At 38.2% G+C, this 26,686-nt stretch overlaps 1 protein-coding gene across 6 annotated transcripts in view; it reads left to right on the top strand.

Moving 5' to 3' along the window:
• The window catches only part of TTC3 (tetratricopeptide repeat domain 3), a 135,558-nt gene that overhangs the window by 4,807 nt on the left and 104,065 nt on the right, over nt 1–26,686 (top strand). For 2 of the 6 annotated variants that reach the window (XM_061193926.1, XM_061193927.1), the window contains exons 2-10: nt 7,548–7,702; nt 8,448–8,490; nt 8,815–8,965; nt 9,436–9,523; nt 10,740–10,793; nt 11,909–12,029; nt 14,062–14,147; nt 15,214–15,308; nt 16,423–16,485. The exons of 3 other annotated variants lie outside the window; for them this stretch is intronic. In XM_061193926.1, coding sequence (XP_061049909.1) covers nt 7,559–7,702; nt 8,448–8,490; nt 8,815–8,965; nt 9,436–9,523; nt 10,740–10,793; nt 11,909–12,029; nt 14,062–14,147; nt 15,214–15,308; nt 16,423–16,485 — 845 coding nt within the window. In that variant the 5' untranslated portion in view covers nt 7,548–7,558. Of the gene's footprint in view, nt 1–7,547; nt 7,703–8,447; nt 8,491–8,814; nt 8,966–9,435; nt 9,524–10,739; nt 10,794–11,908; nt 12,030–14,061; nt 14,148–15,213; nt 15,309–16,422; nt 16,486–19,510; nt 19,542–26,686 lie in introns of those variants that run through there. One more of the 6 variants, XM_061193931.1, reaches the window with a different exon arrangement.

Genomic DNA, 26,686 nt, shown 5'->3' with positions numbered 1-26,686 from the left:
TTTTTTCTTACAGATCTAACACTTTTTAAATGTTGATTCCAAGGTTTTTAGTAGTTTTGTTGCTGTTACAAATGATGCTTTTTAGATTCTATTTTCTGACTGTTCATTGTTAGTTAATAGAAATTCAATGGATTTTTTACATTGATCTTCAGTCATCCACTTGATAAACTCTTATTCTGATATATTTTCTGTAATTCTTTTGGGTTTTGTATGTGGACAGTTATATCACTTGCAAATAGTGACACTTTTGGTTCTCCTTTCCAATTATTTTCCCTTAATTTTTTTTTCTTGCCTTAATTTGTTGGCACACTTTTAGATCTATGTTCAGTGGATGTGATTATGGTTATTCATTAGAAGTGATTATAGAGAGCATACATGTGATTATAGTGAGACTACATGTCTTATTCCTGATTTTAAAAAAATGTTTCCCCCTTAAAAATGTTTGTTATGAGTTTCTGTAGATACTCTTTATTAAGTTAGGGGAATCTTTGTTTGCAGTTTTGTCACGTGCTTTTCTGCATCTGTTGACAGTATCTTGTGGTTTTTCTCCTTTAATCTGTTAAGTGTAATAGATTCCAATTTATACATTTAAAAATTCTTAAGTCTCTTACATTCGTTCCTAAGATAAACGCAAATTGACCTTGATGGACTGTCTTTTTTTGAACTGGATGGGGTTTGGTAGTATTTTATTTAGGTTTTTGTATTTGTTTATGAATGAAATCACCTGTTGTTTTTCTTTATTGACTATCTTGTTTGATTTTGGTTTTCAGGTTATACTGGCTTTATGCCATTTGCAGAGTAGTTCCTTTTTTTCTGTTCCCTGGGACAGTTTGGATTGATTTGTTTCTTAAAAGTTTGGTGGCATTTATCTGTGAGATCATTTGGATCTAATTTTTTGTGTGTGGAGGACTGTAAATTGTTGATAATTAGCAATTGAATAGTAGTAGGACTTCAGGTTTTCCATTTCTTTTAGTCAGTTTTGGTAAATTTTGTTTATTTTTAAAAATTTATTGGCATCAAGTTCATGGTATTGTCTTAACTCTCTTTAATCTCTTTTACTTGTAGTTATGTTCCCTTTTCTCATTTTAAATATTATTTGTGTGCGACTTTTTTTTCATTAATTTTGCCAAAAGTTTGTCTATTTTATTAACCTTGCCAGAGGATGAATTTTTGGCCTAATTTGTTCTATTTTTGTTTTTTAGTTCATCGATTTTTTTCTCCTTTATGATTTCCTTCCTTTTCCTTCTTTGAGTTTATTGTTTATTATTTTTCTAACTTAAATTGCATGATTAACTTACTAATTTTCAGTCATTCCTGTTTCCTACTATCAGCATGTAAAGCTATATGCTTCCTCACAGTTCATTTTTGCTTTATGTAACATGGTTTAATTTATGGTATTTTCATTAACTTTTAAATTTAAGTATTATTAAAATTCCTATTTTGATTTCTTCTCTGACTTATGTGTTTTAAAGTTTTCTTTAAAATATGCTTTAAAATTTCCAAATGTTTCTTCATTAACATTTTTCCTTTTCGTTCATTTCTTAATTGTGTTGTCAGAGAATGTATTGTATATTTTATCTTTCTGAAAACATTTGTTTGCCCTTGCTTTATGGCCTTGTACATAGGGAATTGTGATAACTATTCTGTGTGTACTTGTGAAGAGTATGTATTCTCTAGTTGTTACGTGTGTGTTAGATCAGGCTTGTAAATTGTGTTGTTCAGACTGTCTATATTAATTTTCAGTTGTTTGACCTATCATGAGAGAGATGTAGTCTTCCACTGTTACCTTCTAACAGACTTCCTGTAGTTCTAACAGTTTTCATTTTTATGTATTTTGAGACTATTCGATTAGATACATGCAAGCTAAACATTGTTTTCCTAGTGGGTTGAACCTTTACTGTTATGTTGTGGTTCTCTCCACGCTTAATTTTGTTTTTTGTCTTAGGGTCTGTTTGGTCTATCCCACCTTTCTTTTGGTGGTGATTTACCTGGAATAACCTTTTTCTTCATTTTCATGTCACTTTTCTTATGTCCTTAGATTTTAGGTATCTCTTACGAAGAATATATTACTAGACTTTTCTTTTAATCCAGTCAGGTAATTTATGATTTTTAATTGGTACTTTTAGAAGTTAGTTCAGGTCTCTTGGTGGTCAACTCATTTTTTTAACAAATTATTTTTATTTTACCCTTGTTCTTGAGGATAATTTTGATGGGTATACAGTTCTAGGTTGATGCTTTATTTTCTGTTTATATGGTAAATGTATTATTCTACATGCAAAGTTGTCTGCTGCCAGTTTTATTTATGGTAATTTGAAGAAAATATTATTTTTCTTCTGGCTGCATTGGATTTTCTGTCTTTGGTTTACATCTTCACTTACAAGTCTAGATGATGATTACTTTTTATTTATTCTATTTTGGATACATGTGTTTCCTGATTCAGAATTTTGTCTTCATGAGGTCTAGAAGATTCTGAGCCTTGTGTTCTTTAAATACTTTCTCTCTGATTTTATCTATTTTCTCCTTCCGGAAATTTAACTGGATATATATGTATTAGACTGTTTCCAGATCACTTATTTTTCATCTTTCATATTTTTCATTTCCTTGTATCTTTGCCAGAACTTAAAGTGCTGGGTAATTTCATCAGGCATATGTTCTTGTTCATCAATTTTCTCTTCACCTGTGCCTGATCATCTGTTTGACCCATGTGTTTTATTTTCCTTTACTTTTAACAATTATATTTTTACTTTCTTGAAGTATCACTCGGTTCTTTTTTAGCTATACCCATTTTTTATAGTCTCATGTTGCTTGCTCATTTTTTTGAATCTATATTCTGTAGACTGGCAATCCCAATGTCTGATGTCCTCAGGGGTCTAAATTTATTACTTGTTTTTTCTATTGCCTCCCTTATGGTGGATTGTCACCTCCTGTGCTTAGAGATTTTCAATTATGAACTCCTGATTGATTGCTCTTTCTCTGTGGGAATTTTGAGAGTCTGATTTGTGGGTACTTTCCTTCTGATAGGATTTGTATTAGCTTTGGCTGGGAGCTTTACGTGGGACCAACCTTTCAGTTTTCTCACTTTGCTTCTGGCCCATGATCCCACTATTGCTCTTGGCATTATGATTTATCATTGTTGACGGTCAGGTTTAGTTTCTAGCTAGAAGTCTGTTGCTTTGGGGGGAAAGGGTGGTTTTAAGTGTTGGCCATTTCTATGAGCTCAGCAAAATTTAAAAAATCTAGCATCCACTTTGTTTTGCAGTCATGGAGTGCCCCATTAGTTCATCATAATTGATGGACTCAGAAGTCCTTTACATTAGTATTTAATTTTTGTAGTATATTCATTTTAGTATGTGTTAGGAAAAAAAATTCTGTCTTACCAAACTTAAGATTTCTTGGTGGTAACAAACTTTCTATTAATACAAGCTTACATCTAAGTTAAAAGTTGAGTTAGTCTAAATAAAAATATTAAATAGGTAACAGTACAGTTGACAAGTGGATTTGTCAAAGTTTTCTACTTTGGGGTATGCAAATTAAAAATTTGGGAAGCACTGAGATAGGGAATCAAGATGAGAAGGTCACAGTGTGCCCTCTGGACATAGTGAACCTACAGAGAGAAACCTGTAATGACCAAACAGTATGAAAATTGCTGTCAGAAAGATATGAGCAGGGTGCTCAGGGCTTACAGAGAAGCGGTGCAAAAATAAACTTGGTGGTAGTGAGAAGTTCAGGAAATGCTTCCTGGAATCGAGTATTAAGGACTGGTAGGCATTCTGGTTGCAGAATAAGCTTTGTTTAGAAATGACAGACACCTGAGTATGACTGGCTTCTACGTTGCATGTCACGGAGTGACTAGAGAAATGCAGGAACAGGATCACAAAAGGCCTTCTGTGCTATAGTAAGGAGTTTGGACTTTATCCTGAAGGTGATGAGAAGCTGCTGAATTATTTTAAGCAGTAAAGTGTTATGATCAGAGTTTTAGGGGATGCCAAGATTGAAGGCAAGTCACCAATTACGAGACTGCTTGTTTAAGTAGTTCAGAGGAGAAAAGATGGAGCTACAACCAGGGCATTGGCAGTGGGCCTGAAGAGGTGTATGTGGTAATTTTGGATTCCTTAGAGGAGTCGAAAGGACAGGACTTCATGGTCAGGTTGGTTAGGAATGTTGAAGGAGACTGGGGGAGTCTCGATTGACCTCCAGATTTCTGGTCTGGGTAACCAGGTGGCATGTAGAGCAATTAACTGGTAACATACAGAAAGAGGAAAGAACTTGGTTTCATTTGTTCTTGAGGAAAAAGATAAGTTTGTTTTTGAACTTACTGAATCTGAGAGGCTTGCGGGACATCTTGGTTAAGACCCAGTAGCAGTCGACAGGGAGGGTCTAGAAGTCATGAGATGCAACCCAGCCTGGAGAGATTTGAGAGTCTTCAGCATTTGGACATGTCAGCCGTGGTTTGCTACAGTGAGTATGAGGTAATTTAAAGTAGTACACAGATAAAAAAAATTTTAATAGTTAGGAATTTAACGTGTCTGAAAAACGTAAGCTGTATTTCAAACCTATAATATCATGGATATTATCACTTAGGCCAAGTGAGCCCAAAAAGAAGAGAATATTAAGTAAATAAAATACATGGGATCTGTGGAAATGGCAAAAATTGTGGTGAAGCTATGCAAATGATGGAAGTTCAGAAAGTGCTGTTTTAAGCCATGGGTATGGTGGATAAGGTCACCCAAGGAGAGAGTAAGCGTGAGAAGAAAAGAGAGTTGACATTTGGGTGGCGGGGAATGGAGACGAAGAGCCCATGGAGACTGAGGAAGAGCAGCCAGAAGAATAGGAGGAGAACCAGGAGAAGATGGTCTTTGGAGTCCAAATGAAGAGTTCTGAGAAGGAGGAAGTGGTCAACAGCGTCAAGTAAGTTGTAAGCTGAAAAGTGCTCTTTGGAATTAGCAATTAAGGGAGACCATTTAGTTAGAGGCATCCAAATAGCAGATTTAAAAAACATTTATCTAATATGTTAATGATAGCTGATATTTGTAGCGTTTTCTATATACTGTGTGCTATTAAAAGCACTTTAAATGAGTTAATGGATTAATCAGATAGGTAGGGTTGCTGTCCTCATTTGATTAAGTGAGGAAACTGAAGCCTACAGAGGCTAAGTAACTTGTCCAAGATCACACACTCAGGAAATGGGAGAGCCAGGATTCAAGGCCAGGCAGTCTGGTTCCAGAGTCCATGCTCTTAACCACTATGCCGCATCGCCTCTCTGGTTAAAACAAAACAGAAAATAAAAGTAACACCAATGTCGTAATTACGGTACAGTTGGTGTAGGGCATGGTATCAGTGAGATATGCCAGGCTGTGACTGACCAGCATGGTGTCACAGTGGCTCAGTCTGCCAGGTATGAGCACGTTAATTGTATTGTAACTGATGCCACGATGGTGATGTGTGGGCTGTGACAGACCGTTCTTGGCTCTTTCTGTATTTATATACAGAAAACATTTGCAAGACAAATGAGTTTAAAAGTGTATATATTTCCCAGAATAGCATATGTCCCATATTATGTGCCATACTTTGGGTGCTAAAATGTCTTTTTATTTTTTCCAGTCATTGTTTACTTTTGGAGTTAAATTCTCTAAACTCTGGAAGTATTGTTCATCTAGAACAGGTCAGGTTCCGGACATTGTCGATATCCAGTCTACTGGAAAAGGTCGCTAACGGCTTTATTGAAGCAGCTTCCCTTAAATGGTGGAAGTGGAAACCCAATATTAGGAAAGTGAAAATAAATGAGAATGGAGGATTTGAATGGCAGAAAAGGAAGAATTCTTGATGAGGTTGAAGAATGTGGTAGGAGATAGGGGAGACGTAAGTCGTAATGATTCCTGGGTGTGGTTGGAGAGGAGCTAATCAGAGTTAAAGATTTAAAAACTGGTTTAGACCTGGGCAGTGGTCCAAGGTGTGGCCTTGTGAAGGAAGAGCCTAGGTGAGGTGGGCCGCGAATTTCATTTTAGTTGAGAAGGTGGTTGCACTGCAAGGCTAGAGTCCTGAAGGGTTGTCCACACGGACGTTGGTGTGGCTGGAACGATGATTGGAGGAAAGAGGCGAACACTGTGAACTAGTTGCCCGTGTTCTTAAACGTGACAACAGCCAGGAGGCAGCTAGACGGCAGTGACAACGAAACGTAGATCTAGTGAAATACAGTGTTTGAGAGGAAACTGTGGAATCAGAAGACCTAGGTTTGAATCCTGCCTAGCTTGGTGACCTTGAGCAAATTACTTAGTTTTGCTATGCATATTTTCCATCTGTACAGTGACCGTGATAATAATAGGGCCTGCGAAGAATTGCTGTGAGGATCAGTGAGATGGTACGCGTAAAACGCCTGGTACCACATAGGACAAATGGTACCGGCAGTTTGCTAGGAAGGTGGTCATTGGTCTTCGCTTCTGATACTGTGAGGTTGTTGTACAGCAAATTGGGCATAAGAAGAAGGATTACTTAAAGAGACAGATGTGTTTTCCAAGGACTGATGGTGGTCTTGCTTAGGAAAAAAAGAAACTTGGTTTATCATAACAGTAGTGGGATAATAGTGGTGAAGTGAACAGGTATAAAAAATGGTGTTAATGGTGGTGCTGGTGATGATAGGAAAAGAAAGCCACTACTTGGGCAAGAGTTACAAGTAATAAAATGCTGCATTTTCCAGTGATATTTAGGTTTTGTAGCTATTCACTGATAGCTATACATTTTTGTTATTGAACTTTCTTCAGGGGAACACACTTTAGTCTGAAACTCTAGCCGTAATTCCCCTTCCCCCCACTGAAGTACTTGTTTTAAGAGCATGGTCGCTGATAATGTAAGGGGCGTTGCTGCTGCTGCAGCCTAGCAGCACCGATCGTGTGCTGTAGTTGTTGTGAGAGCATTAGGAGCAGCGATTGCTGGGAGGATGGCAGGTCTGGATGCGGCTGTGAGGGGTTAGGAGGCTACATACTCTCCCTGTACCACTTCAGCTCTGCCCCTTTGCCCGGGACAGACACACACACTGAGGCACGGATAGGAGAATATGAACAGCTGAGAGGAAACCGTTTTCTCAGTGGAGTCAGGATTTAGTTCCAGCCAGGAGGTTGAGAATGTGGCAGAGTTTCTGTATGATGAAACAGCATATTTCACAGAGGCAGTAAAAGCAGTTGGGGTAAAAGGGCAGCAGTGGAAAGATGTCTTTTGTTCATTCATCTAGGCACATACAAAGATGAATAAGATGCCCTTACTTATCTTCCATCTAAAGGAGACATGTAAACAGTTAAATTCAGGGTAGAGATGGTGATTCTTTGAACCTGACAAAAATAAGAAATAGATTAAACTGATACTCTAGGAGAGTCAAGGGGAAAGACTAGCGAATGAGGATGAGAATCTTCCAGAGCTCAGTGTTCTCATTGGAGTTATTTCCTTGGGGCATAATTCCAAGTATTTTTCAGATATACCATAGAAGCTAGGAGAACTGCTTCTCATACCATCTCAAATGATTTAATTATTGATTTGGGTTTGTGTTGTGTCCTTAGGATGGTGCACCATGGACGATTTTGCCCTGGGAAATTTCACTGTAGCAGATTATGCCTTGTTAGAAGAGTGCTCTTATGTGGATGATTGTGTCTTTGCCTCCGAATTTATGTCCAATGATTATGTTCGTGTGACTCAACTTTACTGTGACGGGGTGGTAAGTAGATTTCTTAACCTTTTTTTTTTTTTTTGACCGCATCGCGTGGCATGCGGGATCTTAGTTTCCTGACCAGGGGATCAAACCCGTGCCCTCTGCAGTGGAAGTGCAGTCTTAACTACTGGACCGCCAGGGAAGTCCCCTTAACTTTTTGTTTTTAACATTATGTATTCTTAAAGTTTTCTTTTTTTAAAAATTGAGGTATAATTGACATATGACATTAGTTTCAGATGTACAACATAAGGATTCAGTATATGTATATATCATGAGATCAACACAATAAGTTTAGTTAACGTCCATCACCATACATAGTTATACATTTTTTTCCTTCTTATGAGAACCTTTAAGATTTACTTCTTGAAGGTTTTGTGGTATAGAGCTATCTGAGTAAAGATATTTTTGTGCTACATGAGATTTGATAGGGAGGTATGTATGGCTTTTGAAGAGGTCATTTCAGACAGAAAAGTAAGCAGTGCCTCAACAAGGAGAACGTGCAGTGCTGGTGAAAGCTTGTTTTCTGACTGGAGATGAGACTAAAGGCTCTCAGGGAGAGCCATAGAAACGGACTGGGGGAAACACTGAGAAAGGCCAAAAGACTCATTGGTTGAAGATGTTGTATTCAAAGTGTAAAAGTAAACATATTGTAAGTTTTTAGTTTAGTATTGCTAACCCTTACATTAACAATCAAGGACTGTTACTTTTGCATTTACCAGATAGAAGTCAAAAGAATTTTTTTCTTTTTCAGGGTAGACAGTATAAAGATTATACCCAAAGTGAGGGAAACTTAGGTGAGTACTTTGGTATTTTAATTTTAATTTGTTGAAACAGCTATCAAGGGAGGTTCATGCATTCACATCAACATAACAGACTTATATATCTTTACAAAGTTTATTCTTTATTATTCTTTTTCACTAGAAATTAAAAAACCTTTCTTTGTTAAAGTAGAGTTTTAGCTAACACTTAGATATTCTCAACATCTGACAGGTTAAAATATTTCATCCATTCATTTCTTACCTTTCCATATCCATTTTTGTCTTTTTCCCTTAACAGTGTTGATTCATTCCAAAATGAGGCACAAAATATTAATTTAAAACTTTTTCTTTTTAATTAAGAGTTTGACATCTGCACTATGTGGTGTAGTAAACCTGTTTCTATCCTGCAAGATTACTGTGATGCCATTAAAATACACGTCTTCTGGCCACTTCTTTTTCAACGTCAACACAGTTCTGTAATATCACGGTTGCACCCCTGTGTGGAGGCGAAGTAAGTTACTGCTTGTTAACCCATTTTGTATGAAAGGTGTGAGTGTCTTGCCCAGTACTGAGGAATGCCAAGTGCAATGGAAGGCTTATGTCTCATTCTTGTATACTGTTCAGCTCTACTTTTGTTTAATAGAGTGGAAAAAGTTAATACTTGGGATTTGGATATGAATGAATAATCATGGTAACATTATAATGAATGAAACTCTGAAGAGCGTTAGATGGTAGATTTGAAGCTGAATAAGGAAAAATTAATATGCTTGTTTATAAATACCAGTATTATAGTACAGAAGAAAGAAAAAAGTGTAGTATTTTATCTACCTAATAAACAACTTATTATTACTTAGAGTGAAGTAACAGAACTTAATTTTATTCAAATAGTTTAAATTGAGGTATAGCATATAGTTAAGTGTAAGATTCAATGAATTTTATATATGAGACCCTAATCTTTTAAAAAATAAATTTGTCTTTAAGCAGTTCTCATGCTTCTGAGATAAGTTTGAAGAAATTACAACATCTTGAGTTGATGGAAGATATTGTGGATTTGGCAAAGAAAGCTGCGGTAAGTGATAGAATGTGTTCGTCTCCCGCATTTCAAGAATATAGATATTTATATGGTATTAGGCCCATGTTACTAATTTATAGTGGCTAACAGGTAATGGTTAACCTGAGCTTATTCTGCTATCCATGAGTTTGTGCTGTGTATTTGAGAGATCAGGTAGATGGCTGTTTTCATGGTTCTGACATGACATGATGAGAACCAGGCCTGCTCCTTGTCGTTAACAAATAGACATTAGAATTTGTCACAAATGGAAGTGTGCACCTGGTTCACAGAAACCTTGGCCGCAGGTTTTAAAAGTGATGGGTTCTATCTTGTAACATAAAATCATGCCACTGTTAGCACCACCACAACAAATATTTTTTCTTTGGGGTAAACTTTATCATGTCAGATTTGAGGAGGTATCCCTGTACTACACTGAGGGTTTTTTTTCCCTTGAAAGCCATTTAATAATTTTTCTCATTTCAGTTGGTTATGGAGCCAAGTGTTTTTGTTGATAATTCTGATTGCAAACTTAAATTTAGAAAGGGCATTCTGATATTTATTTCCAGATTAATCCTCTGCAGCAACTTATATCAGCCAGTGTAATTTTTTTTTAATTTTATTTATTTATTTTTGGCTGCGTTGGGTCTTCATTGCTGCGCGCGGGCATTCTCTGGTTGTGGAGAGCGGGGGCTACTCTTCGTTGCGGTGCGCGGGCTTCTCATTGCAGTGGCTTCTCTTGTTGCGGAGCACGGGCTCAGTAGTTGTGGCGCACGGGCTTCAGCAGTTGTGGCTCGCGGGCTCCAGAGCGCAGCCGCAGCAGTTGTGGCGCACGGGCTCAGCAGCTCCGCGGCATGTGGGATCCTCCCTGACCAGGGTTCGAACCTGTGTCCCTCGCATTGGCAGGTGGACTCCCAACCACTGCGCCACCAGGGAAGCCCAGCCAGTGTAATTTTATAAAAAAATTCAGGTGTAATGAACCATACATCTAAAAGTTTAAAATCCATACATCTAAAAGTTAAACCAAACCATTTTATTATTAGAACCCTGTGTAAGACTATTTCTGACTTGTTTTAGGGTCCTTAAGAGGTAAATTGCGCATCAAAGTGCTGTAGAAAGTGGGCTACTATGTACATACAGTAGTATTCCTAAAACGTAGAATTTTTTTTTCCACTAGAAAATTAAAGTATGATTGGACGAATAAGGAAAAAAATGTTTTGTCTTTTCTGTTTTGCAGAATGATTCATTCTTTATTGGAGGCTTATTGAGAATTGGTTATAAAATAGAAAATGTAAGTGTTAACATGGGAATACGATACAACTGCTTTGAATAAGTGGCAGTTTTCTCACTTCTCATTGCCCCCTGTATCAATACTAGGTCCACAGAGTCAACATTTTATAGGAAACATTTAGTAGTACTGATTTCTATATTTTACCCAAGCAATCTCCTTGTTTGGGGGGTTTGCATTATTATCATTTTTTTCCCCATATATGTAGTGTAATTTTGAGCCTCTTTTACAAGTTGATTGTTTTTTCTCTTTTAGATTATTTACCTGGCATATGTTCTCTCCCAAATGAAATTATTAGGCCCCTGGTATGAACATTTTTTGATACACAATTACTAGATGATCTCCAGATACATTGTAGGATCTTAGCTCCCCGACCAGGGATTGAACCTGGGCCCTCAGCAGTAAGAGCGCAGAGTCCTAACCACTGGACTGCCAGGAAATTCCCAATAAACCAATTTTTAATGCTACTGGTGACATAAACATGTACATGTTTCCCTTAACATGTTGACACCAGCGTTGATGACTTCATTGTTTAATTTCTGGAATCTTTTCCTACATGAGAAGTATGAATTATACTTCTGTGAACTCTCGACCCTTCGTGAAGGTCATTGCACTGAGTGCTCACTTGCCCAACCATGCCCTCCTCTTGTTGCCTATATGCTTATTCTTCTCTTTGCCACAGACCATTTAAAGTACATAGTCCCTTTAGTGAACCTTAATAGATACCGTTAATCTTAAGGTAAGGATGGAAGTCCTAGTTTAGATGAGATCTGAAACCCCTATTCACCTTGTGTTACTGTACTCTCCTGCTACCTAGGGCAGCCTCTGGCCAGGTTGTAGACCTCAACTTCCAGGTCTTTAATCATTGCAGCAGCATCCTGGGCTCCGAGGGTGGCCTGAGGTTACCTGAAGATATAACATACGTCAGTCTGTGGTCTCTGTTAACTTGTGTGTTGGGGTCTAGCTATTCTAGGTTACATGCTATAGTAATGAAAACATGAGGTTGTACAAGTTTTGTAATAAGAATCTGAAATACTATATAAGATAAATTTATAATGCCACATGTAAACTTACAATTAATACACAAATCACATTTTTCATCCCTCTTTTTGAAACAGAAAATCTTGGCAATGGAAGAAGCTTTGAATTGGGTGAAATACACAGGCGATGTAACAATTTTACCTAGGTTAGGAGCAGTTGACAATTGTTGGCCTATGTTAAGTATTTTCTTTACTGAATGTAAGTATAAATGCTTTAAATTGTTACTTGACTCAGTTTTATAAAGGTATTATTTTGGAAAATAGAACGTGTAGCTGTGATTTCTTGTTTATCTTAGGATTTTAAAAAATGTTTTTCTCTTACAAGTAAAAGCCTGAATAAGAGAACTTTAACCCTGTAGTTAATTATATTCTGTATTTCTTGTCTTGATGATATCTGTGATGTTAATACTTTTTAAACATCCTAGCAAATGGATGCCATAAATTATTAATATATAATACCCAAAGAGACCACACTGGGGCTCATGTTTTCTCATTCATAAGAGAAGTAACTGAGCTAAGATTATAATTTTCATTTCTCTGATGAATTTGTTATTCTTATATATGATGAAGCTGCCTTATATATTTTTTACCTTGTGAAATATTTTTCTCTAAAATATTTGAATGTTAGAACTGTTTTTATAGGGATCTTGAAACAGGAAGTATTTGGCTCTTTAGTTGATAATGACTGATAATTTGCCATTTCCATTTGCCATTTTGAGTAGAGGGCACATTTTGTACTCTTGACCTGAGTGTTAGAGAGAAATTAAGCTTAAATATGAAGACAGGTTTTTCTTTTTTTCTTAAAATAAATTTATTTACTTATTTTTGGCTGTGTTGGTTAGTTGTGGGGAGAGGGGCTACTTTTTGTTGTGGTGTGCAGACTTCTCATTATGGTGGCTTCTCGTTGCAGAGCATGGGCTCTAGGCATGCGGGCTTCAGTAGTTGTGGCACATGGGCTCAGTAGTTGTGGCGCATGGGGTTAGTTGCTCCGCAGCATGTGGGATCTTCTTGGACCAGGGCTCGAACCTGTGTCCCCTGCATTGGCAGGTGGATTCTTAAGCACTGTGCCACCAGGGAAGCCCCAAGACAGGTTTTCCTGATGTTTATTGGACGGTGGGCTGTATTACGTTGATAGAGGTTGTTCTCTTCGTTGTTTTGGAAGCCTTTAATTATAGCCTAGATTTTATGGTGGAAGTAAAGGACCAGTATCATGTACTGGGCACCCATTTGGGCTCGTTTCTGACTCTCTCTCTCTCTGTTCTCTCTTTTTATAATAGTTCTGCCAGGTAGATGCTGTGATCCTATTTTAGAAATGAGCAAACTTTAAGAGGTTAAGTGATATTTCTTTAGTCTATTAAGTAGTAGAACCTAGATGAGAAGTCAGGTCTCTCTGATCTCAAAGTCCGGGTTTTTGTTCTATAATCTTATTCTGTCCCTTTAGTATTAGTTTATTTTATTTGGTCACCTTCCAAAATTCTTTCTTCAATCTTAAATTTTAGGTACTGCTTTTGCCTTGGAAATGAATATGTTTGGCTAGAAGCGTAACTATAGTTTTGTTGCAATAAAATTATTATTTACCACTTAAAATCTTTTTTATAGAACAGCTTAAAATACAGAAAATGAGGTCTGATAAACTTTTAACATAAATTTTGGTTATTACCTACTGCATTTTAATTAGTTTATTAAATTTTTATGAGAATAATATTTCAAAAAATGTCAAATTTTAACATTCATGAGAGTCAAAATGTTGAATTAAGACATTTTAAATTCTTCATTTTTTTTACATTAAACACATTTTAGAAAGTAGTTTCTCAGGTTTTTGTTTTCAGAAATTTTAGTTAAACTTTGTGCCAGGTACACCATAGCTCAATAATGTTTGTTGAATTGACTTGAGTAATTATGAGGCCTATTTGGAATGTGTTATGACAGAGCACTGTTAACCACAATTAGAACTAGAGTAATAATAAACAAGATTTTTAAATGCTAGAAATAAAACAGATTAGATTCTTAGCACGCAATGAATCTAATGTTCTCTGAAACATTTTATCAGCTGTTTATTAAAAATATATTATTGATACATGTAAAAGATTATAAGAAACATTATTTAGAAAGTATAACATCTTGAACTTTACAGACTCAACCTACGTAGCCTAAGAATTAGAACATTAACAATACCAATTTGTTTTTTTTAAACAAATGTTCTCTCACTCTCTCCTAAAAATAAAATTTAGACAAGTATCACATTACTAAAGTTGTAACAGAAAACTGCAATTTGCTTGAAGAATTTAAAACTCAAAGTTGTGCGGAGTGTCTAGAGGTGAGAATAAATATTTACTTGTAAGTATATTTTAAGATTTGCTTGTTAGAACTTTTATTAACACTCAGAGGAAAGTTCAGTAAAACTGCTGTCAATACACAAGGAACTACTATAAAATTTGATAACATGTTTGAGGGAAATTTTTAATAAATTTTGATTGGCATATTTATTTTGGAAGAGGAAGCCATCTTGATCAGAATTTTCTAATGGTATAGATTTTAAGAGTTAATTGAAAATCGAAATTTGATTTTTTTTAAATTAAAAGGCTTTTAATTAGTTGAGGGAATATGATTTTTCTTTGCCACCAGCTTTATTGACATGTAATTCACATGCCATACAATTCGCTCATAGGAAATATGATTTTAACTAAATTTTTAAAAAGGGATTTAGGAAAATATTTAATATTCTATTTAATTCTCTAGCTAAAGCCATTGATATAATCCAGTAAATAATAGTTAATTTGTTTATTTTGAAAATGTGAAGGTTTGAGGTGAAAAGTTTTAGTTATATCTGTAACATCTTTGATTTCATTTTTTGTTGTTCTTGTTTTTTTTTTGGTTTCATTTCATCCTTGCTGTAGGTCACCTCATTTTTTGGAGGGGGCAGTTAGTCTAATCAACAGTGCCTATATGTTATTGATTTATATATTATTTTTTAAGCACTCAGGTTTGTTGAATAACATCACATTTTCTAACCTAAAATTAAAATTCTACTTGAATCTTATTTCTTTTCTGCATATGCAGGCATATCAAGGTCTGTTTAAAAGTGGGCCTGCCAAATACGGTACACAAGGGGTAAATTGTTAGTGTTATTCATAATGTGATGGCTTTGTTTACTTTTTGATATCCCTTTATCAAAGTTAGTGTCGAGTCATTAGAGACAGACAGGTTTCTTTAAATGCATATTCCAAAATGTTGGGTATTGAATTCTCATTTTCTACCTAAGTAATCCCCCAGGTTATTTCTGATATCTGAGATAGAGACCCAGAACCATTTTTCCTAAATATTGGGGTTCCTGATTCTCTTTGCATTTAATTGATGGGTCTTCTTTTACCTTGATTTCTCAGCAAGGAGAACTAATGAAAATGAAAGGAAATGAAGAGTTTTCCAAAGAAAGATTTGATATAGCTATTATCTATTACACCAGAGCCATTGAATGTAGGTAAGAGCAAAATAGAACAATGAGACCCTTTTTATGTGGCAGATCAAGTTAGAATGCTAGTCATTAGAAAGAAACGCAAGATGAGGAATTGGAGAATATCATCAATTTGCTATGCAGAGTATATTTTCTCACCCGTAGGTATTAGAAGCATGAGATGACCTGAGTAGATGAACTTAATAATCAAGTTGTATAACTCAAGCGAGTCAGACGAAATTGTAAATTTGCTTCTACCCTGCCCCACTTTGTTCCCAAGCTTTCCAGTACAGAGTCATCTGTTCTCTCTTGGTCTTGTTTTCCCTTCAACTAATTCCTTCCAAATTATTAACTGATAACAAAGGGTTAGTTACTAGTACTTAAGATGTCACCCATTCAGGGATTTGTGCTTTCTGTGAGGGAATTTTTAAAGGGTAATAGTTGGAATTGTTGAGAGAATGCATGTGCTCTCTCTACCTCGTCTTCTGTTTGCTCAGCTGCTAGAATTCTGTAGCATTCCTGCAAGTGTGCCTCACCTGGCTCTTACTGACATCTTAGCTGGCCCACCTAATACTGTAGCAGCCTTGGGAGGGTGCACTGTAGACAGCTACTCTCTTTCCTGCCTTAACCGTCTCCACAGGGAATGAGTGAATCCAGGTGGCGCACCACATCTGAAAGCCTGCTGCTCTGTTCTTCTAGGAGGAGGTAGAGGGACAGTAAGATAAAACCAAAAAGGACAAAACTTGAAATGAAGCTATTTAAATTACTGTTGTAATTTACAGGCTTCCTCTATTTGAGTTCTTTGTGAAGGTGGTACAGTTCTGACTTACATAAGTATTCTGTTCTCTACAGTTACAGCATACTTGTAGTTTGCTAGTTTTTTAATATGTCTCATTTGATCCTTGCAGCAGCCCTATGAGCTAGGCAGAAAAAGTAGAACTTTTTAATCTTCATTTTGAATACAGGGAAGTTTAAGTTGGTTTGAACAAGTTACTCAGGTAGTGAAGGAACAAGAACTATATTCTTTCTGCTCTGCCACACAGATGTAAAGTTTTTGAAAATTATTTCATGCCTTATGATTTCTGTGTTGTTTGTTCTGTATGTAATGTTCTTTACTGATGAAACATTCTTTCTTTTAAAGACCTGAAAATCACCTTCTTTATGGTAACCGAGCTCTTTGTTTTCTTCGCACTGGACAATTTAGGTAAGTTGGTTAAAGTGCCTGATCACTGAATTGTTAGACTAAATACCTATCTTTGAGAAGTATTTCTGTTTTGCAGTTACGCAAGAAAATCCTTCAGTAGTTCTTCGGCAGAAATAGGTAAATGCTTGGAAGAGAGCTCTTTAGGCTTTATATATAAAAACAACAGTGACAGAAACAGCTATTCTGATTGAGTGGATAACATGCTATGCATTATTTTAAGCACTTCATATAGGTTATTTAATTCTCACAACACATTTAATAGATAATTATTCTCCACATTTTACATTTGGGCAAACTCATACCATTAGTAATTAGTAATTGTGAATTTGGTTCCACCTTGCCCCATTTTTTTTCAAGCTATGATGCAGTGATGCCAAGATTTGAACACAGATCTTATCTGATGATGTCAAAGTCTGTGTTTATAACACCTATAATATATTACCTTCTTTTGCTCTATTAACTAATCTGTATAGTTCTGGAAGAATTTTTGCTGTATTTGTTTCCTCTATCTTGGTATGAAAAAATTAAGTAAATATCTTTCATAAGTGAAGGAAAAGAAATTTAATGGTTTAACTCTGGGAGTGAAATCATAATTAATTCTTAGTTCCTCATGTTCACCTAAGCTTTTATTTATTAGTTGAGAAAGATTGTTGACACTGCACCATGATTTTATTGTCTCAGTTTAAAATTTTTAGGACTTAAATATTAAGCATTAATGTTGAGCAGTGTAGACAACAGTTATATTTAACTGTGTCCTACCTTATTGTAAGAAGGGTTTCGGGTTGCTTCAAGAATACATCCACTCAGTAGAAAAATATTAAAAACAAACAAAACAAACTAAAAAATCAAGTTAGAGCCTAGGATCCTTAGAATAAAGCTGCATAGGCATAAGGTCCTGCTTAGTGATTGGTTATAATTCATATTTGCATCTGACCTTTCTGTTGCCCAAAATAAAAAGAGAATACCCGACAAGTTACATAATTCTCACTGACCATGAAGAAAGAGGACACCAGTTGCTCAGGTGAAACTGTTTTCCTGGTGTTTAGTTCTGGAAGAAGTTTCTTATATGGCTTAGAAGTAATATGAACTGAGTGGTGGAGTAGAGAAGAACCTCAGCAACATTCCTGTTCAAAGGAAAAAACTCCCTGAGAGGACAGTTTTGGGTTTCATCAATAATTTTTTTCATTAAGTTTTCTCATGAAAGCAGAGAATATGATATCAGTTGTTTTTCAGGGAAAGCACTTACGTTGGGAGGTGGGAGTGGGGACTATAGTATATTCCAAGTATGCAGCTTTTAAAAATAACCTGTATGTTTTTCTTTTATTATAAACAGAACACTTTCTCATGGTAGAAAATTTGGAAAATACAAGAGTTTAAAAAGAAGAAAATAAAATCACCACCTCGGAGAATACTGCTGTATTAACGTTATGCAGCTTTTAGATGGCTTAAGCCGTGGATAAACCGAGGCTATCTAGTCTAGAGGAATGGATGGGCTTGACACAGTCTTCCGTCAATACCACCGTCCTCAACTGGTTCTGACAAGAAATGAGCTGCAAATGTCTTTAGGTTATTGCCTCTGGCTAGGTCCAGAATTGCAGATATCCTGTGCTGTTTGAAGGTCAATCTGTATGCTTTCAAGGTGAATAGGTTGGGCAACTTGGCTAGCCTCTTGTGAAAATCGAGGCGCCTATCTGAAACCTTGATTGGGTGGAAGGTCATCCCCTCTGCACAGGGGATCGCCGGGAGCTGAGAGGCAAACCAGGGGTTTCTGCCCTCTTTCGTGAGTGTTGAATGCTAGACACTCAAGCAGGATCCTGCTAAAACTCTGCTGTAAAGGAGGTGCATCAAAGTAGAAGTACAGAAGCCAGGTAGCCTGGTGAGGTCCAGGTCAAGAGCAGGGTTGTGCATCCATCCTTGTACCTCCTTCCTGCCGGTCTAGGTTTGTGATTCAACACCAATGAAGTTTTCTTTAGAGGCAGGTCAGCAGCATTTCCTTATTAGGCAATCACCAATATGTGCTGGATGCTTATTTAATGTCAGAAGCATTATGCCACATTGGTTTTACTGTTGTTTCCCACCTCATTCATTGTTTATATGACTTGCTCAGTAATGTAGGGATAATGTTTTCTGAACCTGCAATACACATAACTCCTGATCAAGTGAGTAGTTGATACGACTTCAGAAAAGAACGTGTTGCCAGTGATTCAGACGTGCCATTGACTCAGGAGGACCCATGCCATTTAGCTGGGTTACCAAGATTGAGATGTTTTGAAGCTCTCACATCTGAGGGTTGGTAGGTCCGTTATGGGAATCTGGCTGAGCAGCTGCAGGAACAGCTGAGGGTAAAGCATCCGACCTCCCTGGCAGTGTTCTAAGCATTCTGCGTGTATTAACTCATAAAACCCTCACAACCCCGTGAGGTGGGTGCTGCTGTGTCGTTATAGAGGAACCTGAGACCTGGGGAGGTGAAGCAGTGTCCTCGGACACTAGGTGGGTGTGATGGAGCCAGAATTTGAACGCAGGCAGCCTGGATGCAGAGTCTCTACTGTTAATCACCATAAGGTGATGATAGAATCAAACAGCAATGTGAAAGTTGAAAAAAATTAAAAATTAAAATAATGGTCTAAATAGTCAATAAACATGATTATCCTTACAGGATGTGCAGATTAAAAACTGTGAGTCTCTCTTTCGTACCCATCAGATTGGCAAAAATTTAAAAACCTCATAACACCAAGTGTTTGAGAGGATGTGGAACAAAGGAAACTTTCATACTCGGCTGGAGAAAAGTGTAAATTGGTGCAATCACTGTGGAGAGCCATTTGGCAAGGTGAAGATGTGCGTACTCTGCCGCCCGCTTCTGGGCTACCCAAGAAGATGTGTACGAGCCTTCATTAGAGCGTGGTTTTTAAGAGTAAAGAAATGGAAACAACCTAAAAGTCCATCAATAGGGGAATGGATAAAATGAATTATGGTATATTCATACAATGGAATTCTGTGCAGCAGTTAAAATGAATGCAATGTTGAGTGAAAAAGCAAGTTGCAGAATGATTTGTACGGTATGATGCCATTTATATGATGTTTTAAAATGTGCAAAATGATATGCATATCCGTAATTAATACATAGTATGTATTAACAATGTTTTTAAAGTGCATGGGCATGTTAAACACCAGGGGAGTGGCTGTCTCTGGGGAGGGAGGGAGGGAAGGAGGGAAAAGGACTGGAGCTGGGAAGGATGGTTCCCAGTGGGTGTCAGCTGTAACAGACCTCTGCAAAAAGATCTGAAGTAAATATGGCAAAATGTTAAGATCTTGCTAAGCCGGTACATGGGTGTTGATTATGTTAATGTTATTCTCTGTACTTTTATGTATATTTGATAAAAAAGTAACACAAAGTGTAATTTAAAATGCGCATAAGATGAAAGAGAAAACACCAAACATTAAGGATAAAATAAGTGGAAAGTAATCTTGAAAGGAGAGAAATAGAAGTATTTTAAGACCAATGGTTGGGAGCCTGAGGTGAAGTATGTGTGGGGAAAATGCTTCACTCAGAAATGGTCAGAGAGTGGTGGAGGTTTTAATGCCGAATAGCCCCACTTGTAATAGCCTATACTTGTAAGTCTGGCCACCTTTGGGTGGGTATAGGGGAGGCCCGGAGTCAGTCAGAAAGAACCCTTACCACTCTCCAGAGGTGTGCACCTCCAGGTCAGCAGATGTTGCCCTGGGGAAGCACATGGAATGGGGTTGGGCTTAGGGAGGGGTGGGTGGAAATATGCTCCCTCCTGCCGCTGCTTCTCCCTACTGAATCCTTCAAGCTGAGGAATGCGTGCAGTGTATCCCAGAATGCCTGGCTGGGGTGACATGTCCTTTTTATTCTGGTCTTCTGTAAGTCCACTTTTTAAGTATAATTTGAGAATTAGAGGGCATTTTAGAGTGATGGTTTTAATTGAAGTAATTAGAAATTTTCAGATTAGAGGGGAATCTAGAAAAAGCAATCAGGCATCTATAGCGTCTATAGTTACAATGATTATGCAAGGTATATGATTAGGCTTACTGTTTAATTCATTCTTGTGGGACTCATATGTGAAAATTTGAATTCTTTGGTGGGATGGGATAAATTGTGTAATGGGAAATGTAATTGGAAAAGGGGAAAGCTTAGCCTTGGATTTTTTTTAAAATTTACTTTGGAAAATGATGGAATTTTATTATTTATTTATTTATTTATTTTTGGCTGCGTTGGGTCTTCATTGCTGCACGCGGACCCTCCCTAGTTGCGACGAGCGGGGGCTACTCCTCGTTGCGATGTGCGGGCCTCCCGTTGCGGTAGCCTCTCCCGCCGCCGAGCACGGCCTCCAGGCGCGCAGGCCCCAGCAGATGTGGCACTCAGGCTCAGGAGCTATGGTGCATGGGCTTAGTTGCTCCGCGGCATGTGGGATCCTCCCGGACCAGGGCTGGAACCTGTGTCCCCTGAGTCGGCAGGCAGACTCTGAACCACTGCGCCACCAGGGAAGCCCCAAACTATGGAATTTTAAAACTTGATATTTACTTTGACCTTTTGGTATTTAACTATCTACCTGTTATATAATATTCCCTTCTATTAGCTCCCAACTTGTGATTAATAGCAGGTGGATAGACTTTAAATTATGTGTGTATGTGTGTGTGTGTTTCTGAATTTCTCTGAGGCCTGAGGTGTAAATCAAGTCAATTGTATGTTTCTGTGAGAATTTCAGAAATCTTAGTGTATGTGGGGAGCTTTAGTGTACGTGTTGGTTGGTGAATTATTCCTCACTCTTTTCCTTGTGCGGTCTCTCTATTTTGCTTAAAAGCTGCTGAATTTGCTTTTGAAGGAAAGAGTTATTTTTTCAGTCTTCTTTGGGGTGCATCCCCTTTTTAAAAAGCAGTAACAAATGCACATCATAAAAAGTTGAGTACTAAAGGATAAGCTGAAAACTCTTGCCCAGCTGAGACCCATGCCCTAATTCCTTTCTTTTAGATTCTTGTGTATTTCCATGATATTGATATTTCATGACTATACTAGCACTTATTACGTTGAACCAAATGAAGTTGCTTTTATAAATCAGAATAAGGCTGTTCTGTTTGGTTCAGTGTAATGTATATGTCCCTTTTTTTTTTTTTTAACATGGGTAAGAGCATATTATACACCCTGTTGTACGTCTTGCTTCTTTTAATGTTTAAATCTTGGAGTTGTTGCATATCAGTGAATATAGAGATCTACCCTAGTTTTTATTCATGGCTGCATAGTATTTTACTCAGTGAATTAGTTTGTATTAGAATATAGCTTATTTCCAGTTTTAAAAATTATATACAGGAATATCCTTTTACTTACATTCTACACTCAGATGCAAGTATATATATATGTAGGATAAATTCCTGATAAAAATTTATTTTACTTGGATGAAAGAGCATATGTAATTTTAATTCCGGACACTAATTTTTTGATTTAAAATGTATGTGTTTATTCAGTCAATGGTTAATAGTCACTGCATATTTGACAGTAACTGACATTACATCTGAATCCTGCTTTTGTTGTTTCATTGTAAGATGGAGAACCTTGGGGAGTAATATTGTTACTTCTTTGTGGTCTGGTCAGGCCCTGAAAGTGATGATTTACAGTAGGGGGAGAAATAATTCTTTTGTGGTATTCAAAGTTCTTACATACTTATATGTTGTGGTTTGAGAGAGTCAGTTAATGGCATCTCCTTCCCCTCCCAAGTCCAGAATTAGCTAAGAGATGGAAGCAGAAGACAATTGGTGATGCAGTCTCGCCTCCATTACTAATACAGTTGTTGGAGAACTGGGCCTTAAGTCTGATAGCCAAGTGACTTATTATTAGTTCACCCATGTCACAGACAGAACCAGGCAACAGGGCCCTTGTGAACTTTAAGCTTGGAGGAGAAGGGAATCTGGTGTTATGTTGCTGTTTAAGATAAGGTTCCAAAGAAAGAAAAACAAGAGGCTAAGCCCCATATGATTGATGCCTCTCCCCCACCATTAGATAAGTTATTATTCCCTCGGGGAAAAGTTAGTGAGAGTTGGGGAGAGGAGAGAGCTCGCTAGTGATTAATCTAGCAAATCCACATGGAAGCTAGAGGAGGGGGAAATAAGTGTTTTTTCATAACATAATTTAGGGCAAAGTGTAACGTATTTTATGTGAGGAACTAGATAGGGCTAGGGACTGGAGAAATACACTTTCCCATGTAACATGTAATAAATTGGAGCATCTATGCTAGAGCTCTGTTTCTTACCCTCTGTTCAGTACACTTACTGTTGTGTCACACAGTCTTCAGGAGTGAATAACTGTTTGCATCTCTTGGGTTTTCCTGTTTTCATAGATGTATTGTGCAGGGTATTGCTGCTGCTAAAGTCAGTCCTGCCCTCCAGAGTGTTTAGACCCTGGGCTACAGTGACTTGGATGAGCAGTAACACGACGTAATTTACTCCACCCACTTTGCTTTCGTAGACGAATGTGGTCAAATGCTAGTAAATACGAAAATGTTAATATACATTGATATATTAATAAATATACTTACAACGTGATTATAATTATAATAGCAATATAATATATTACAGGTATTATAGTATTGTTTATTATAATAAATAACATCAAACACTGGTATGTTAGAAATGAGCAAAAACAGACATAGTCCCTGTGTTCTAGACAGTGGGCCAGCGGTGTGGGAAGGAGCACGTTGCATTCCTATTTTAGTTTATGTTCTGCCGAAGCGAGCACAGCATGTTGCGTTCATGGAATTACTAGTGTGTCTGAATACAGAGAAGGAGGGGGTGAGGTGGTCAGGGGCTAGACCAAGGAGGGTTTTGTAGGCTACAGTCCAAGTTCTGATTGAATTAATTGGGCATTGGGCTTTTAGAAGCCCCCCAGGTAGTACTAATGTGCAGCCAGGTTTGAGACCCACTAGTCTAGAGAGGGCAGGGTTGAGATTAGAAGAGGAAGTAGGACTGAGCTTTGAGGGACACAAACAGTGGCCAATTAGAGAAGGATGAACCTGCACGGGAGACTTTTACGAGGTGGCTGGAGAGGTAGGAGGAAAGTAAGTGTGGGATCATGGAAGCAAGTGAAAGAGTAGCCAGCACTGCCTGTTGCTGAGAAGCCATTTGGAATTTGGATTTAGTTCTATGGATCTCTTTTAGTTACCATAGGGAGAGCAGTCAGTGAGAAGCTTGGAACAGATGATGGGCTGGAGTGGGTTGAGAAATGAGGGTGAGGAAATGGAGCCAGCTAGCACAGGCAGCTGTTAAAGGTATTCTGGGGGAGGGGCAGTGAAGAGCAGAAGAAGGTTGCCATTGCATTAAGATGGTTTTTGGCTGCAAATAGCAGAAGTCTCTTATTCAACTGGTTTAAATGGTGAAGAAAACTTACCTTATTCAAGAGTTCCAGAAGAAGGTGATTCTAAGGTTGTGTGTTTATGTCATCAAAGACCTAGGTTTTTTTTTTCCAGCCCCACTGTATGACTTGGACCTCAGGCTGCCCCCTCACGATGGCGGGATGGCTGCTGTAATTCAGATACCACACTGGACATTACAGCCTCCAGCAGAAGGATGACTGTTGTAATCTTCAAAACTAAAACCTTAGTACATACCCTGAGAAGTGTACAGTTCATAAGTGTATAGGTTGAATTTTCAGAAACCAAACAACCATAACTAGCACCCAGATCACAACCCAAGTAACCCAGAAGTCACCCTTGTTCCTCCTTCTGTCACTACCCACTTCCCCCCAGGATAACTCCTGTCCTGACTTCTGACACCATAGGTTAGTTTTGCCTGCTTTTGTGCAATATAAGCAGAATCATGTGGTATGTGCTCTTTTATGTCTGGTTTTCAGCATTGTGTTTGAGATCCATATTGTTGCATGTAGTTGTAAAGTGTTCATCTATTGCATGAATATACCACATTTTATCCATTCTCTTGTTGATGGGCATTTGGGTAGTTTCTAGTACTTGACTTAGATAGTGTCATTGTGAACACACGTCTTCATTTCTGTTAAGTATATAAGAAAGGAGTGGCACTGCTGGGACAGGAGGGTGTGCTTATGTTCAGCTGTAGCACACTGAACATAAGCACACCTGTGGTTGTATCGTTTTACACTCCTGCCAGCAGCATATGAGAGTTTTAGTTCCACATCTTCACTAACACTTCTTATTTTGTGTCATTTCATTTAGACATTCTGCTGGGTGTGTAGTGATACAGTGCTGTGATTTTAATTTGCATTTCCTTAAGTTGATTTAGGAGATTTAAGTTGAACATTTTTCACATGCTTATTGACCACTCAGATATTCTCTTTTGTGAAGTGCCTGTTTGAATCTTCAGTCTTTTGTTATTTTTTTTTTCTTTTGAGTTGAATGTCTTATTCATTAGTAAGAGGTTTTTTTAAAAAAATTCTGGATATGAGTCATTGGTCAAATATATGTATTACAAATACCTTCTCACACTCTGTGGCTTGCCTTTTTGCTCTTTATGTTTTCTTTTCACAAGTGTAAGTAGTAATTTTAATATAGTACAATTTATCAATTTTTTCCTTTGTGGTAAGCACTTTCTGTGCTCTGATTATAATCTTTGCCTACTCTACAAAATGTTCTTTGTTCTTCTAAAAGCTTGATTTTTTAACTTTGGTATTTAAATCTGTTGTTCATTTGGAGTTGGTTTTTGTATTTTGTATGAGGTAGGGTTCAAGGTTCATATGAACGTCCAGTTGACCCAGCCCCATTTTTTTTCCTTCTTTTTCTTTTTTTCTTTTTTCTTGGGCCCAAGACCGCCCCCCACGTCAGGGCCAGCCTTGGTGGGGCTGCTATCCCAGGGCAAGTGAGCGGGGCTCCCACTGCAGCCCTGCCTCTGAGGGACCAGGCCAGAATAGGGCCCTCCCCACACCCCGACTCCCACCCCAGGCTCCTCGGAGAGCCTGCGAGTGGGGATCAGTCCGCTTCTAATCCTGGCGTTACCTGCAGCTAATTCTGCTTCCCAGAATCCCCTACTCTGAGCTCCCACCACAGTGAACCCACCTCCTCAAACCTGCCCATCCGTTGCTCCTTGGGCTGCTTTTCTGGAGCCCCCTCCCCTGGGTCTGGTCCTCTCCCCCAGTACCGCCTCTGGCCCTGAGGCTTCCAAAGCCAGCTCCGATGAGACAGCCTTCTTATTTCTCTTTCCTGCCCCGAATCCGTCAGCATTGCCCTTGGAGACCGACAGGCCTCTGCCCTCACCTCCAGCCCTCGCAGGCCCTCAGGCCCCCAACCCAGGAACCCTTCCCATCCCTGCCCCCTCCCCTCTTTACCTCTGTGGCCTCCACTGTCACCCCTCCCCTCTGCTTGCTTGCCCCCCTTTCGGCCCCAGACCCTGTGCACTCTCTGTCCCCTCTACCTGGGACGCTCTTCCCTGGCATCACAGGGCTCCCTCCCTCCCTTTATTTGAGTTTCAGCACAAATATCACCTCCTTCTAGAAGCCTGCCCTGACCCTTCTTCCTGAAAATTCACTCTCCACCTCAGTAGTCTTCATGTGGCTTAGAAATCACTTAGTTATTTATTCCCATATTGTCTCCCCATTAGAATGTCAGCCCCAAGAGGGCAGAGCCGTGTCCAGCTTGTGCACATTGTGTCCATAACACAGTGCCCGGCATGTAGTAGACGCACAAGAAGTGGGTGGGTGGATGGATGGATGGAGGAGGAGGAGGAGGAGGAGGAGGAAGCCTTTCTAGCTCTTCCACTTGCTCGCAGCCCCCCACCCTCTTTGTGTTGCTGCCTCTGCTCTGCCTCTGGCATGTATATGTGGAGGACACATTTATTCATGCATCCATTCACTCATTCTTTGAACGTATAACCAGTGAGCATCTCTACATAGCAGGCTGTGCACTAGTTGTAGGGGTACCGAAGAGACCCCCTGCAGCCGACCCAGCCCCATTTTTTAAGAGTATGTTTTCTCCATGCACTGCAGTGTCATCTTTGTCATATAGATCAGGTGACTATGTGTAAGGATCTGTTTCTGATTTCTATATCCTATTCTGTTTGTTAGATCATCTGTCTTTAGATAGCTTTTTATTTTTATTAAAAAAAATGTATATATGGCCTTTTAGTAGGTATTGCTATCTGGTAGGATAAGTTACCTAGTTTTGTTCTTCTTTGTAATCTTTTTATTTATTTATTTTTTTGTAATCTCTTTTTAAGAGTGATAAGTCCC

Source organism: Eubalaena glacialis, chromosome 6 (assembly GCF_028564815.1).
Source record: "Eubalaena glacialis isolate mEubGla1 chromosome 6, mEubGla1.1.hap2.+ XY, whole genome shotgun sequence".
In the NCBI taxonomy this organism is placed as follows: domain Eukaryota; kingdom Metazoa; phylum Chordata; class Mammalia; order Artiodactyla; family Balaenidae; genus Eubalaena; species Eubalaena glacialis.
Note: the sequence above shows the minus strand (reverse complement) of the source record. Positions and strands in the feature narration are given on the sequence as shown.